At 35.6% G+C, this 16591-nt stretch overlaps 1 protein-coding gene across 2 annotated transcripts in view; it reads right to left on the bottom strand.

Moving 5' to 3' along the window:
• Positions 1-8810: 8810 nt before the first annotated feature.
• LOC130247286 (nuclear GTPase SLIP-GC-like) overlaps positions 8811-16591 on the bottom strand; it is a 43479-nt gene continuing 35698 nt past the window's right edge. Inside the window, exons 18-24 of one of the 2 annotated variants that reach the window (XM_056480530.1) lie at positions 11406-11614; positions 11267-11321; positions 11037-11170; positions 10714-10949; positions 10393-10552; positions 10160-10270; positions 8811-9638 (exon numbers count right to left, since the gene is read on the bottom strand). In XM_056480530.1, the coding sequence (XP_056336505.1) occupies positions 9559-9638; positions 10160-10270; positions 10393-10552; positions 10714-10949; positions 11037-11170; positions 11267-11321; positions 11406-11614 (985 nt within the window). In that variant the 3' untranslated portion in view covers positions 8811-9558. The remainder of the gene's footprint in view (positions 9639-10159; positions 10271-10392; positions 10553-10713; positions 10950-11036; positions 11171-11266; positions 11322-11405; positions 11615-16591) is intronic. The other variant, XM_056480532.1, reaches the window with a different exon arrangement.

Genomic DNA, 16591 nt, shown 5'->3' with positions numbered 1-16591 from the left:
CAGGAATTAAATCAAAACTTGGAAGAGTCAATAGGGTGAGTCACGTAATACCAGGTCTAGACCAACTTTTAATTTTTGTACTACTGTAGTTTTAACAGATCTTAGTAGATCACCTGCATTTTATAAGCATCTGCTCTGCTTATTTGCCTCTATGCTCAATTACAATGAGTTTATTGCATTGGTTGATATGTAAATAAGATTTTTGTTGCTTAGCTTAAATATTTTCAGTAAATAATAAATGCCCATCAGTGCTGTTTTGGAATTGTGCTCTCGTGCAAATTTGCCCTGTTTAGTCAATTTGGCCCATAATGTGAATACATTTTATGTACATTTGATAATCTACAAGTGGTTATTAAAAGTGTAACGCCACTCTGTTTGGTGTAAATTTTCACAGACCATAAGAATTAAGTAGATAAAAAATACATTTGTCCAGTAGGGAAACACACGAACAAACATACATTACAATGTACAGTAGTCACAAGGATCACTGCAACTAAGAATCACTTAAAGTGCCCAACGTTTCATTGTGTGTTTTATGTTTCTTATAATAAAATCTGCAAATTTTATTAATCATCTTCAAGATCCTCACCTTCCATTACTTTCAATTGATTTAGATTTTCCCTCATCTTCGTTTGACCCATTGTCACTGTCTTCACACTCTGTATTGCTATACACAGCACAGTTTTTTTCCATGTCCTCACTCAGTCCATCATAATCCTCACTTGCAGACTCATTACCCTCAATTCTTTGTCCACCGAGTAATGTTATAATATCATATTCTTCACTGGTGCTGTTATCCATAGCATTTATCTTATCTAGATCTTCAGATGGAACGCAAAGGATCACACTTGGTTTGAAAACATGCACTGCATAATTTTTTTAATTCTTGCACAACTTTAAGGCGCAGCTTTTTAGCTTTAAAGCTGTGAGTACTGGCTTCAATGGGCAGCCCTGACACTCCAAATTTTCTGCATCTCTGAGGAGATTTTCCACAATGAGAAAGTCTTCATAAAAAATTTTATGTGAGTCCTCAATTTCATCCTTAAGACAACAGAGCATTGCTTCAGTGCAGATTGTTTTAGGAGTGATCATAACAATTGCTGAGTCTTTAATCGTCCCCTTTGTCTGAGACTTCAAGAAATCATCAAGACGTCTTGCCAGAATAGTTGCAATGATGAGGTAGTCAGCATTATAAAAGTGAGGAATATCATCCTGTGAATCTTGAAAGTATATGTCAAAGCAGTTAAATCCCCTGTGGATTCCGCCATAGAGCATCTTTATGTATGGAATTATATCCTGGATGTTGTCTTTATAGAAGGAAACTGGGATGTCGTCTGGTCTTACAGTGTCTGACATTTGAAGAGACTGAACCGCTGACACAATGTCAACATCACTGACTGCAGGTGAGCTTTCTTCACACTGAGATGAACCAGTTTCATCAGCCAAAAGAAATTTTTTGCGGTTAAATAGTTTGAAGAGTGACTGTGTTTGATCTATCAGAAGAGGCACTGTGGACACACAGTTGATCTCTAAAGACACAGGTTGGTGATCTTTGAGCTCTCCTAACCTTGAATTCATGATTTCACAGCTTCCTACACGCCACATACATTCATCTGGAATGAAGAAGTAATCCAGTCTGGACACTGGACGATTTCTTATGTAGAATGTAAGGTCCTGCTTTATGGGGTTCTTTCTTCTCCAGACATCAGCTAGCTGAAGAGATTCCATGAATTTCCTCACAAATAAGAGCATTTTTTTCTGATTTCTTTTATTTGCCATTTTGCTTATGTTGCATTTTTTGTCGATAAACGAATTGAGAATTGTGTTGAAATCTCCACCAATCACCAGCAGCCCCATGGTCATTGTCTGCAGGTATCTTGAAAGATTATCAAGGGTTTTTGCATCGGTGTGATGGTTATAAACACTCACCAGAGTGTACAGCTGACCTGCCAGCTTACATTTCAACACAACATAAGCTCCCCTGTTATCTTTGTCATCACTTATATATTCAAAATCTAGACTCTTCTTAACTAGAATGGCAGTTCCTCTGCTTGAGGAGGTGTACTTTGTGTAGAAAACAACCCAATCTTTTTTATAGACTTCTATTTGTACATCTTTTACTCCAATGTGAGTCTCTTGCAAGAAAACAATATCAGCACTTTGTAGTTCTTGAAATTTCTGATCTCTGTTTTGTTTAAGTCCATTAACGTTCCAAGTGATGAAGTTTATGGTCTGTGAAGCCATCGACAGATCTGCTTTGATGGATCAAAGATCCTCAGCTTTATACTGTAAGTTCACTGTCAAAACAAAGAGCGATGAAGAGTAGAACGTTTTTGTCTTGCTTTTTATTTTTGTAATATCCTGACAACAATAGAAACATTTTGTGTTTGATGTTTATCTGTTTTAATTGTTTTCAAGATTTCAAGATCTTAGCATTTTGAAGTTCTTTGCAAATGTTAATTGCCACACCTTGCTTAACCAGGACTTCTACAAAACAGCTTATATGATGCATTCATATTAATTGTACAGTGTTACCTCTTGAGAAACAAGTGTCTTTAAATTATATCCATATTATATTAGATAAAACATGAATAGATTCTTATGCACTTGTTTCACATTTCCCCGTGTCCCACGAATAACACATCGTTGACCTTTTTAACATATGTACATTATAGTGTGGGAAATTAACAGAGGAATAAAATGTTAAAAATGTTTAAGTTGAATGCTTGTTGCATTGTAGATTATTTTATAAAAAGCAAAAATAAGGCAGAATATATTTTTGACATATATTTTGTAATTGTAGTTCACTTCTAAGCATCATAATAATTGAAAAGAAAAGTTACCTTTTATTTCTCTGGATAATGTGTGGAGCACAGGACACTCGCTGATACAACTGTCAATAGAGATAAAGCAGTAAGATTGCTGACTTTAGCTCTGAGTCACTATTGGGTGTGGACTTCTGAGAAAGAGAAAGTTTCTCTCCTGCTTTCAACTAAATTACTACTGTAAATATCAAGTAATATCATTAATATGTACTCAAAGTATCGTTTACTTGTGTTTTATTTTATTTTAATTATTTAATATCAGTATAACTGGTGCTTATTTTTCTAATTACGTCTAAATTATGGAAAGCATTTTTTTTTTCTTTAGCAATGGTATGTCCTGAGTTTTACTCTTATAAGAAAGTTCTAAGGTCAGATTTAAATGAAAACAACACATGAATGTAATTGTTGCCAAATGTAAATGATCCAGGTTGAATTGCTTGAATGTCTCAAAACGCATTACTCAGAAGTCTTGCTAGACATAAAGCTCTACTGGGGCACAGGATCCCCTTACTCTTATCACTTCTCTTTCTTTTCCCTTTAATTTGAGCAACCTTGTCCAGGGAGTGGCCTCCACCCCTGCCTTCGTCTTCAGCAGTCCAAGATTCCAATTCAAGATTCGGATGGGGCCTCTGCCAAAGAAGTCCTATGTTTTGTTAAATAATACTTTTGTTCTATAATTCTCGTCGAATAAATGTAATTCAATATCATGTTTATCACTCTGGTCCTTCTGATAGAAATCTTGTAACTCAAAGATGTTACTGGCGCACAGCAGAATTTTTACTCGGGGAAGTGCTTAATGTCTGTTATCATTCAATCAACTGCTGTTGAGTTATATTGCTGATATAAGTGATAAAGAACAATATATCAACACAAAGAGTACATGATATATGTGAGTAATGGTTTACATTGAAAAAGACATTAGCACTTTCTTAACTGAACTGTAGGCTTGAGGCACATGAGTCACATGCAGTGGTTATTTATTTGTTGGGTATATGTGCATCTATATGGACCAGATAAACATAAGGGTTAAGTGGGACTGAAGTCCCAGGGTCCACAGAATGAGGAGGTCCTTGATTGGCTGTACAATGGCACCAGGAAATGTCTCCTTGTGTTATGCTTTCACATGTCGATAATGTCAAGAGTTTTGTTGGTGATAGAAATAGTGACTGTAGCTCAATTTCAAATTTGATTAGCCCATCTTAGACCCCTAATAGCCTGAGTCGCGTGACCATATATCTTTTTTTCAGGACAGTCTTCTATATAGGCTGTATTATAACGATGACAACCACCTTATCAAAAGGTAGGCTAACCAAATATTTGTTTATGTGCCTAAAGGCAATTGCAAACACACACATACACACAAAGCACCATGCAAATAATCAATTAATTAACATAAATCTAACATTAACACATTTATTTCATATAGCATTTGGGTCAGATTTATTTTTGTAAATTATAAATTGGGTCGTTCATTTTGCTCACAAAAATGGAGCCAGAATAAATAACACAATTGGCATTTTATGGTTAAACTAGAATTTTATTTATACTGCAGGATTATTGCATTAGCCTTTGCATCAACAATTTAATAACAAATTTGTTTTGCTTTCATTTAATTACAACCTAATCATAGATAACAACCCAAAATAAACTTAAAAAAATTAAATAAACAGATTTTTTTAAATTTAGCAAATTGTATTAAGCTAAATAATTGAAGAAATGTGTTATCTTGTACATCTTAGAATAAAAACACACTACTGCAGTCACGCTCTGACAAGAGTGTTTATCTGTATAAACCCAGCCTTTGGGTGTGGCATTTTAATATCAACTGAAAAAAACAACACTATGCTAAACAGAAATAGAAGTTTATATTTGACTAAATATTGCACTAAATTATATACATCATTGTGTGATTATCTTGCATTTTAGTCAGTTAAAAATAGATTTCAGTATTTTAAAAACATAATAACAGTAAGTAAAGCGCACATGAAGTAAAAGCAAAATGGCATGTGTTCATTGTTCTTTGTGTTTGCTATGAAAAACTCTTGCAAATGATGTAAAGATTGCTTGGTCTAGGTAGGTTTCTCTCTTGATCCAGACAAGATGACTTTTCCACCAGTGAAAGCAAAATATTATTACAGAAAACTTGTATTTAAGCTGGAGGCAATGTCTTGAAGGATTTCTAATACACAAAAAAGTTGGAATCTAACGTTTTGAATCAGTAAAATTTAGTTCAATGCCATTCAAAAGCACCAATATTATTTTTTTTTTTTGTTCTTACTTTTATTCATCACAATAAATTGTGCAAAAGTAACAGCTTTTTTATTTTTAAAAAATGGCAAATTAAAGCTATTATTTTAAAATTTATTTCTATCCTAAAATCTTAAACGGTATCACAGTTTCCATGATACTATGAACCAATAACATTTATTTTTTCCTCATGGCTTTCTGCCTGAGCAGCTACTGTGATGGTCATGGAAGAGTGGAGAACATGAGACTGATTCCTGTGACGCTCCAGAGACAGATGAGTCTTCGCTGAGGCCAGCTTCCAGCATCCGCCACTGAGACTGCAGCTCTGCACAAGACGTTTGGCCAGCGGAGAAATTAAAATGATTGTGCCCAACTGAGCCTGGTTTCTCTCAAGGTTTTTTTTCTTCACTTCCGCTATTAGTGAAGTTTTTTTTCCCTCTCCGCTGTCGCCACTGGCTTGCATGGTTCAGGATCTATAGATCTGCGCATCGTTGGATTTGCTCTTCAATATTTGGACTCTCAGTAGTGATTATTAAACCACACTGAACTGAGCTAAACTGAACTGAACTTAAACACTACAAACTGAACTACACTGTTCCTATTTACTGTGACCTTTTATGTGAAGCTGCTTTGACACAATCTACATTGTATAAGCGCTATACAAATAAAGGTGAATTAATGAATTAATTAACCTAAATTTACCAAAAATAATAAGAATAAGAATAATTCTTTAATGAATTTGAGATAATCTTAATCTAATCTTTTTAAATGTCCTTATGTAGTGATTATTTCTCCATCGTCTAGACTATTGCTGTCAACATTCCTGGAGCTGTACTAATTGCAGATTGCAGCTTTTAAATAAAACAAACATTATTACAGACTCCAGGACCTGGGTGTATCAAACAAAACTGTAGAAATGTTTTTTAATGGGGGGCTATTATGTTAGCAAAATTTGGTGAGTCTTTAGGTTTGTTTCATGTTTGGTTTAATGCTGTTCATATTCAATTTAGAGGTCATTTTGAATTATTATCCCAATTTGGCATACCTTCAGAAGAAATTGACTTCTAAAATCCCTCTCAAGCTAAAGAGTGATGGATAGAAACGTTTGTTTCGCATTCTGAGTTATTACTGGGTAAATAACTACATGAATTTTAAATTATTACCCTTTAAAAATATTTTTACCACTTGAAAATCTTTTTAAATCGTTAAGATTATCTGTAAAATTGCAGATGTTATAGGTGTAAGCATTGAGGGGTGTTAATGGAAAAGAGGAAGACAAACAAAAAGGAAAGAGATTGACCAAATAGAATGGTTTTAAGACATGTTTTTCGTTAAAACAAACAAAATAATTAGCAGCCAGATTATTTAGCTTGTGTTGGGTTGTTTTTTTTTTCTCTCTCCACAATAACCTGATAGCTGTGCAAATGGATATTGAAAAAAATCATAATGATAAAAAGAACAAATTCATATATAGTTTTTATTTACGTTTGTAATAATGTGGGACGGCGATGCAGTGGCGCAGCAGGTAGTGCTGTTGCCTCACAGCAAGAAGGTTGCTGGTTCAAGCTGGCGTTGTCAGTTGGCGTTTCTGTGTGGAGTTTGCATGTTTGCGTTCGTGTGGGTTTCCTCCGGGTGCTTCGGTTTCCCCCACAGTCCAAAGACGTGGAACAGGTGAATTGGGTAGGCTAAATTGTCCATAGTGTATGTGTGTGAATGAGTGTATATGGATGTTTCCCAGAGATGAGTTGCAGCTGTAAGGGCATCCACTGCATAAAACATGTGCTGGATAAGTTGGTGGCTCATTCCGCTGTGGCGACCCTGAATTAATAAAGGGACTAAGCCGAAAAGAAAGCACCTCATAGACAGGACGGAGCAAAAAAACAAGCGGAGGTAATGTTAAGCGACTCACGCCCATCACCGTTTGATTGACAGAGACAACATGACTAAAGTGCGCAATAGATAGCAGCTGAGTGGCGTAGCTCGTAAAGAGCATGGCAACATGTTTTGACACGATCGATCATGAAGCCAGTTTTGAATCCAGCATGTTTTCCCCCACTACATATCAGATTTTGCCTACTCTTCATCTCGAGGAAGACAAGTAGGAATCAATAAGTGTGTGCATTATGGAGGACTCAGATTCATAGAACTGAAATGGAATGGAACAGATTCATAGAACTGGTGTTATATCCAAATCATATGCATTGGTTATATCCAAATCATATGCAAGCAGTTGTGTAGTCCTTGCTATACGCACGTATACTCAGTATGCCTACTTTTTTCCACGAGCTGTTTGGGTATTACGACTTCTGAGGATCTTACCCTCGATATACTCGCTTGTTTGGGTGATTAGACTTCCCAAATTTTTGTGTATTGAGTATTTGAGTTTTTCAAAGATCACAACAAATCAGCTGAATTATTAAACAGCATGGGCGTCGCTTTAGCCCTCCTATATTTCCATTCAGCCTCCCTAACACTTTTGCGATTACCTGTACACTACTAAATGATCGCCTCAGTCCCCTTTAAATTTGATATAAAAACAGCGGCAGAATCCCGCTCCTGAACTCGTTTTTTAGTTAGTCAGCAAACCAAGCTGTGCAGTGTGTGTGTGTGTGTGTGTGGTATATATATATATATATATATATATATATATATATATATATATATATATATATATATATATATATATATATACTGTATATATATATATATATATATATATATATATATATATATATATATATATATATATATATATATATATATATATATCAAATGAATCAAAGATACATTGACGTTTGCATTTCTTTGCCTACTTTTAAAATTTGGATTGGGTGGGTAATAGTAAACCACCTATTTTTTTAGTACTACACCACTGATTATAAGTTGGTAGAAGTTATACATTAAAAAATACCCTTAAAGATATATTTTAGTAGTGCTTCATTGAACCTGAACAAGTAAATTAAAATCCATTAATTTTCACTAGTTGTATTAGTATTTTTGTGCTTTAAATGCTTTAAAAATAAGTTAAATCTTTGTAGACTACAGATATATGTACTGTATATCATTTATTTTACATTTATTCATAGACATACCAGGTAATATAAGAAGATTTAGTAAAAACTGTGTTCATTCTGGAACATTTACATATAACAATAATATAAATTTATATTCAGAGCAGCATTAAAGTAAAATAATTCCATTATTGAGAAAAAAAAACTTAATAAGTGAAAAGGTTGCAAACGTATGCTTTCGTTAATAATCTTCATTATAACTTATTCTTAATAACTTGAATCATTTTCAAACTCAGAAAGCAGTGCAGTATTGAAAGAGAAACTTTTGGACACAAGCCCAATACCAATAATAGTCTTAAATCAGATCGTGCAATGTTAATATTTTTATTTGTAAATTTTCCAGAGAAGTCTCCAATTCATTCAAAGGTAAACCGAAACTAAAAATACACTGTGTTGCCGATAGGGGGAAGTGAAGGGATGTCATTGTGAAAAGGGTCTATTGGCAGCGTATACTGTAGCTGTTAAGCTTAAATAGTCTAAGCATGTTTTTTATTCATATTAAAACAAATTACAAACTAGCCACCTTTTAATTTTATTTCATTTCTGTATTTTATTATTCAAACAAAAAATGCAATTGCTATTGTGTAATTGTATTGTATTGCAATATGGAACAATTAAGTGTTGATGTTAAATCAAAAGTAGTTCACAAATACTTGATAATGAAATGATTTAATGACAGTAATTTTCTATGGTTTCAACTGAATTAGTTATAAAATAACTGTACAAAAGGATTAAAAATGAAATGATAAAAAACATATAACAATAATTGTACCCAGCTTAAATGTAACAATAAAGTTACCTGAGAGAGAGCGAGAGAGAGACAGGGAGTGGGAGAGAGAGAGCAGGAAAAGTGCAGAGCAAGAAACGAGACAGAGTTTAACATCTGTGTTGTATCTTTCTTGACCATGTGACCAAAGCCCAAATACTGAGACATTCAAACTTACCAATGTACATGTGACCACATCGCAAAACCCCAAAAGTCCACACACCAGGCCCTGATCTAATCAGTATCTGCCTTTAGAGTCAGTATGGACTTTCTTTGGTGAAGAAGACATGTTTTGCCATATAAACAAATGCATATGATAATTTAGACTCTTACATAACCAATGTTGTGGACAGTACTGTCACACATTACAAGTACTTGGTTTGCAAGAAAACAAATTGACTCTGTTACTGTATTTGAGTGTAATTTTGGTTTGTTTTAAATGAAAATCATAACATTGAATTGAATAAAACACTGAACATGACAAATATATTTAAAAGCCTATTTACAACATGTTATTGTTTGTTCTTATATTTCGGAGGTAATGCCAAAATCATAATAATTCATTAAGTAATGTCAAAATAACACATGTCTCATAAATGGATGTTTAATGTGTAACTGGATCTTCATAACCAATAACTGACTCAAAAACTCAATCAAAAATGTCCCAATTAATTTCGTCGTCGTCAATGGGTGTGGGAGAAATCATATCTAGAATCTCAATCACAGGACCTGCAAGACAAAATAATAATAAAAAATTATATATCAAGTATATACAAATAAGTATATATTTGTATTTAGGTATGTTCATTTATTCATTTTCCTTCAGCTTAGTCTCTATTTCAGAGATCGCCACAGCGGAATGAACCACCAACTATTCCAGCATATGTTTCTCACAGCGGAGGCCCTTCCAGCTGCAACACAGTACTGGGAAACACCCATACACACTCATTCACAGACAATTTAGTTTATTCAATTCACCTATAGCGCATGCCTTTGGATTGTGGGGGAAACCGGAGCACCTGGAGGAAACCCACACAGACACGGGGAGAACATGCAAATTCCACACAGAAACACCTACTGGTCCAGCCGGGACTCAAACCAGCGACCTTCTTGCTTTGAGGCGACAGTGCTAACCACTGAGCCTCCCATTTTTTTTTGTGGTTTTGAAATCCACAAATTAAAACCCTGTATGTTAGGTCAATGTCTATATGTGAAAAGATGAGAGCATTTATAAGATCTGCAACACCCACCTTCTTCTTGTCTTGGTCTCTTCCGAGCAGCTAGATGAGCTTTGTAACTAAGATACTTTTTAATTTCCGTTTCACATTCCAGCCTGATTACGCTTCGTTTGAATGCAGCATCTGAAAGAGGAAACAAAACAGTGGAGATTTGAGTTTGTATATTATTAAGGTCAAATCAGCCTCGGAGTACTTTAAATATATATTTTATGTATTAATGTTAATGCAGCGATGAGTTAGTTTACCTCTGATCACATCTGCTAAAAGATGCTGAGAGAAGGCCTTTTTATCTCCTCTGCCCTGCCAGTTGAACTCCTTTGCCAGATCATCTGTTAGGACACTTTGCATTATGTTCTTAACAACATCTTTTGGCCCAAAGCCTCCAAGTTCTGACAGATATTTTACCTGTGAAGAGAATGTTTTATTTTTGTTGTTGTTGTTGTGAATCGCAGCATTGAAAATGCTCAAATGAGTTGCATAATGACTATTAAACTGTATATTTTCTTTAAACTTTTCTAGGCAATACAATAATTTCCAAAATTATTTGGGGAATCGTGTGGACTCACATATTTTTTGCGCGTTGTTGCATTACTGAGCTCTATTTCAATCCTGGCCACATCGTCAAAGGTTTTTAATGGTAATTTTAGGTTTGTAGTTTTGTTCATCTCTTTAGGAGGCACATTGGTGCTGCTGCTGGGGGCTTCAGAAACTGCATTGTCTTTCATTAGTTTATTTAACATGGTAGAGTTTTGCTGAACTGTGCTCTTGATGTCTCTCAGCATTTCGAGGATTTCAGCTTTGTCTGTAGTACAAAATGTTTTTTGCTGTATTTATATATTAAAAAGAAACCACATGTTGAAGAGATAATGACAAAAGACCTTTGGCTCACCATCAGTTGACATTCTAGATATAGGTGTAGATGTCACTGGAGCAAGTGTTTGAAGCTGATTATTTGAAATTCCTTGAAAGTTTTCAAGTCTTTGCCTCTTTATTCCAGAGAATCCGGTGGCTAATAGATATGATCTTTATTTGAATAAAAACAATACATTGAACAAAATAGTACAAATGCATTGTTTATTGATTTATTTTTTTAGTTTTGGGTGATTTGTTGTTACTCACCGTTCCTTCTGTTCTTTTATTTCTTTTTCCCCCTTTTTTGCCATATCAAATGTGACTGCAATAACATGAATATTGTACTGAGCAGTTGACAGAAAAAAATTATTAAAACAAACAGGGCTTTTAAAAATGTAACCATTACCATATTCTCTGTGAAAGTTAACGTTTAGTTTCTCCCATGGTTTCCCTCCTGTTTCAGGCTCATGTTTTTTCTGAACGGCTTCAGTACACTTCTCTGTGGATTTGAATGGAGGCCAGTAACATAGCTTTTTATCGAGGCTCAACCAGTTTGATGACACCACCATCACCTCATCTGAGTCTTGCAGAGTCACAACTGCATACATGGTCTGCCTGATAAAAAAATAATAATAAATAAACATTTAGATTTGAACGTTGTGAAAGAATCATTTCCACTTCTACCCTAGACCAGTGGTTCCAAAAATGTGGGTTGCATGACAGTAAAGGGGATTCAGCTTTGACGGATCAAAGATCAAACTTCACTGTCAAAACAAAGAGCAGTGAAGAGTAGGAAGTTTTTGTCTTGCATTCTGAGGATGACTTTTGTGATATCCTAACCGCAATAGAAGCATTTTATGTTTGACATATGTTTGTATTAACTGTATTCAAGATTTACACTTTATCTTAGCTTTATTAAGTTTTCTGTAAATATAAATTACCACATGCGTGGGTATGGTAAGCTTGAAAGAATCTGGGACCCGGCTTCTTGCAGGGTAGTCTAAGTCCAATGAGCCATACATTCTGTCCTGTTTGGTAAGTTGGAGTAGGGGCTCTCTGGACATTTGCCTGGATGGTATGACTCCTTACTGCACACTCTTACTCTCCCTGAACCAGTGATGGACAGATGGAACGTCCAAAGGTTCCCCAGACCAGGGTAATAGAGGTGGTTGGTAGCTGAGTATGCCCAGAAAAGGAGTGAGCTCTGTGGAAAGTTGATGGAAGAAGTTTGTGTGTACTCAGCCTACGCAAGGAATTGAATCCAGGTGTTCTGGTAGTCATGGCAGAAGGTACAGAGATGTCGGCCTATCTCCTGGATTTTTCTCTGTGTTTGTTCGTTGGGGGATAGTAACCAGTTTGCTCTGGGGATAGTAACCAGAAGATTGGCTGATTGTCACACCTAGGAGCGAGAAGAAAGCTCTCCAGACTTGGGAGATGAACTGGCGACCTCAATCGGAGTCAATATCTTCAGGAATGGCGTGGTTTCAAAACACATGGTTGAACAAGATTTTTGTTGTTTCCATGGCTGTGGGTAATCCTTTCAGTGATATGAGACTAAAGGCTTTGAAGAGCCACAAAGATACAGGAGTTTCCATCAGATGGTGGCAAATCTGTGACAAAATCAACTCCTAGGTGTGACTAGAAATGGCAAGAGGAAAAGAGCTTACCAGGTGGAAGATGACAAGGAGCTTTGGACATTGCACATTCCCGACATCCTCTCACGTACCTTCTGCTGTCAGTGGCCATTCCAGGCTGCCAGAAGCGATCTTTTAGCAGTTAGACTGTTTGATTGGTGAGTTTATCTTTGACTGTGTAAAATGTAGGTAAGGTTGGGTGGACACCTCGGCGGAGCTGGCTTGAAGTTACTGATATTTCTGATCTCTTCCTCCAGGGCCTTCTGGATCGGGCTGATCATTATCTTAGCTGGGAAAATAGGTTCAGCATCTTCAGGAGTATGGATTCTAGAGAGAGTGTCAGCTTTTGTGTTTTTTTTGGAGCCTGGATGATTGGAAATAGTGAAGTCAAACCTGGTGAAGAATGGAACCCACCTAGCCTGCCTCGGGTTGAGACGTTTGGCTTGTTGAGACGATGATTCGTATATTTAAGAAAGGATGTTTTGCATCTTCCAACCAGTGTCTCCATTCTTTCAGTGCTGCTTTGATTGCCAGTAACTCACGATTTCCTATGTCGTAGTCGAGGAGAGTTTCTGGGAGTATAAGGCATATGGAGGAGTCGTGGTGGGGTCCCCAGCTGCTAGAAAAGTAGAGCTCCCACTCCAGAATTGGAGGCATCTACCTTCAGAATAAAAGGGCTCTCAGAGACTTGGGCTTATCTTTTAGGAGATCTGTCAACAAAGAGGTGATGAAACTGTAATAGAGAATGAAATTTCCAAAAGTTGATAAAACCTAGGAATCATTGGAGCAGTAGAAACCACACTCATCACAGGTTGTGGAGGATGGATGGGACATGTATTGAAATAAAGAGAATAACTTTAATCAGAATATTTTCCTTGTCGTAAATGATATAATTTCTCACCCACCGATGTATCTTCTACTTTGTTTGGAAAAAGGACTCAGAGATTGGATGACGTTTCTATTTTGGGTCCAAATAGATTCTGCCCATTGTAACTTTCAACCTGTAAACAGAGTAATAATAAATGCCGTTTTAAATGCCGCTGTCAGAGGGGAATCTGTGCTGCTGCATCTCCAGGGCTAGCAATCATTGTAAAAGGAATCTGTTGCAATCCTCCACCGAACCAGAGTAGGGCACCGAGTTGACCATGGGACTGGCGAAGTGGATGGGGGATGGAGAAGAAGTGACGGATGTGGAATTGGATACTGGTGGTGGTGGTGTTGTTGATGGTGATGTGAGTCCACGCCGGAGGACTGATTAGGAATGGTCATCGGGTGTGTTGATTAGGGGGAAATCCATTACACCCTCTCAAGATAAGAGTGATGGGTAGAAACTTTTTGTTTTGCATTCCGAGTCAACTTTAAAGAAGAAATATTTTTTAAAAAAACACCTTTTATCACTTGAAAATCATTTAAAGCATCAAGGATCGTAGTAACGTTGAAGATGTTAGCTGTACTGTAAGTAAAAATTGGGTGTGTATTTCTGGAAATGAGAAAAATGACAAAAGAAAGATTAATCAAACATGATGTTTTAAGTAACACACACTGTAAAGGTTTTAGTTTGTGTAGAAACACTGGGTGGTTGGCATCATGGTAACTGCACTGCAAAAAAAAAAAAAAAGTTCTAACTTAGATGTTTTATGAGCACAACAGTTAGGGCAGAAACCACAGATGCATCAATACCTGCTATGGGGAGAAGGATGTGGTGAAGAGACAGACAGTGAACAGTTTCCTGTTATTTTGTTTTGTTCTGTTTAGGGCTTAATTTCTTTTCATCTTAAATTGTGACATATTTCAATAAAGTTCCATTAGTTAAGTTAGGTATAAAGCAAATTCAGGAGGTTATCATTGCAGATTAAAGCCTAACAGGCTTATCGACTGGGATAGTGTGAATTTTGTCACCAAATGACCTAACTATTACATTTATGTTATAAAAGTGTTGTATTGTATAAAAGTTTTATTGTATATTATTATATGTGTACAGTGTATTGATGTACACCCAAAGCACTTTTCAATTACTTAAGAGGGTTGTACATGTATTAATTTTGTATTTTTTTATTTTTGCCTCTGAGTATTTAACACAGTTTACTCTATGGCTGCATCGAAAAACATCCATTCAATTTGTTTCTCTTTTTTAAGTATACTGGATATTTCTTGGCTCATCCTTCACAATGCAACTTAAAAATTGTCCAAATGGAAAAAAAAAATTATAATAATAAATTAAAATCAAGACCAGCTCTTATTTCTAACGAGTCACAAGAGAGTCATGTAACAAATGAAATGACTTCTAATAAGGAGTTTCTTCTATATGGATAATTATTTGTCTGTTTTTAATCTTCCCTGACACAAAATCAAAGAATAAACTCAAATATATGGCTTCACTAACAAAACCCATACACTACTATAAACACAAAAGCTATCTCCCATTATGATCAGAGCTCTGTCAAAGAAAATTAGAAATGTCTGACCTGTGACCAGAGATGATCCCTTCTTGTGATTCTTGTTAATATTCTTGTTATTAAAAGAATTTCAGAAAGAGTTTATCAGAAAGAGGTGGTATATTGAATGCCGAAACCCTTGTGATGCACCACAGTAGTAATGAACGACCCCAGGTAGATACTCAAGCAAACACAGACGCAGTGCTCTTCTTTCACACAACATTTAAATTTTGTAGGCAGTTCAAAAAAAATCCACCCAATATTTACCATATATGGCATACAATATGTTCTTTGATGTGGGACAAAGTATGTGTGCAGGAAACTGGTCACACTCAATCCAAATAGTTGAATTTACTCAAATTGCATTGTAAGCAGTTTCCTTTAACCACTCAAAGTGTTTACACTTGGTGAAAATGTAAAGTTGTAAGTTGAACTAACATAGAACCTAACCTTTTGTTCAAAGGTCTGTTGTTAAGATTCATAATAGCCTGTATGCATTGACTTGTAAGGCACTGTTTTTTGCCATTTGTCTTTGGAACACTATATCCTTTGATTGCGCACTCTCTTATCAGAGCCCCTAGTTTTTCAGAATTCCGCGATCGCTGAATCCAATGCAAAATCAACAAAAAGTTGCACATTTTTTGCGTTCCAGCAAAATTCTTAATATAACAAAATAATCACAAAATAATCACAAAAAAAATTAATCATCGCATAAAACATCAAATTCCAAACCTTACAATCAAATTAAATTTATTTAATTTTATTGCAATTAAATGTTTTACATGACATTGCATACGCAGCGCACGTGATTGTGTATCTCTCAAAAAACGATGTCTCACCTGCATCCTCACAAGCATTAAATTACGTGGGGGCGGGGAGGGTGTTTTTCAGCTTGTGCAGTAAGCAGATGCGGATGAAGCACGAGTAATTTACATGTGAAGTCATAGCAAAGATGCGATTAGAGATCCTTTGGTGCAAATTGGCCATTTTGCGCATTTGACGCTCTTCCGACTGCAAAAAAAAAGTGTGAGCAAACATCTGAAAAACGGAGCAATGGAACAGACAGAACAACAACTAGATGCTTTACGCATATTGCTGGTATTATGATGTTCATGTAATCGATAAGTGACTTCGTTTGACTCTTTCCCAGCAGTTAATGGGAGAAAACCAAAATACTTCCCTGCGACAAGTTTTACGGCAATCCGTGTTTTAGGTGTATTACAATAGGGGAAGCCCTAATGCATTTTCTGAGTGAGGTACATGTCAGATGTTTCAGGGAGCGAAATTTAAGAGAGAAAAAGTACGCTAGTGCATAAAAATTATACAGCCTTCCATTGGCTTAATCCCTATCATTTTAAATCTTGTCTTGACAAGAGATCAAAATAAAGAAGCTTTATTTTTATGATTTATGTCCTTGTTGTCATTGTGTCAGATCCTAACATAGTAGGCTACCTAATATGTTAAATAATATATATATATATATATATATATATATATATATATATATATATATATATATATAT

The sequence above is a fragment of the Danio aesculapii genome, chromosome 19 (genome assembly GCF_903798145.1).
Source record: "Danio aesculapii chromosome 19, fDanAes4.1, whole genome shotgun sequence".
In the NCBI taxonomy this organism is placed as follows: domain Eukaryota; kingdom Metazoa; phylum Chordata; class Actinopteri; order Cypriniformes; family Danionidae; genus Danio; species Danio aesculapii.
The sequence above is the reverse complement of the archived record's forward strand: the minus strand, read 5'-3'. Positions and strand labels throughout refer to the sequence as shown.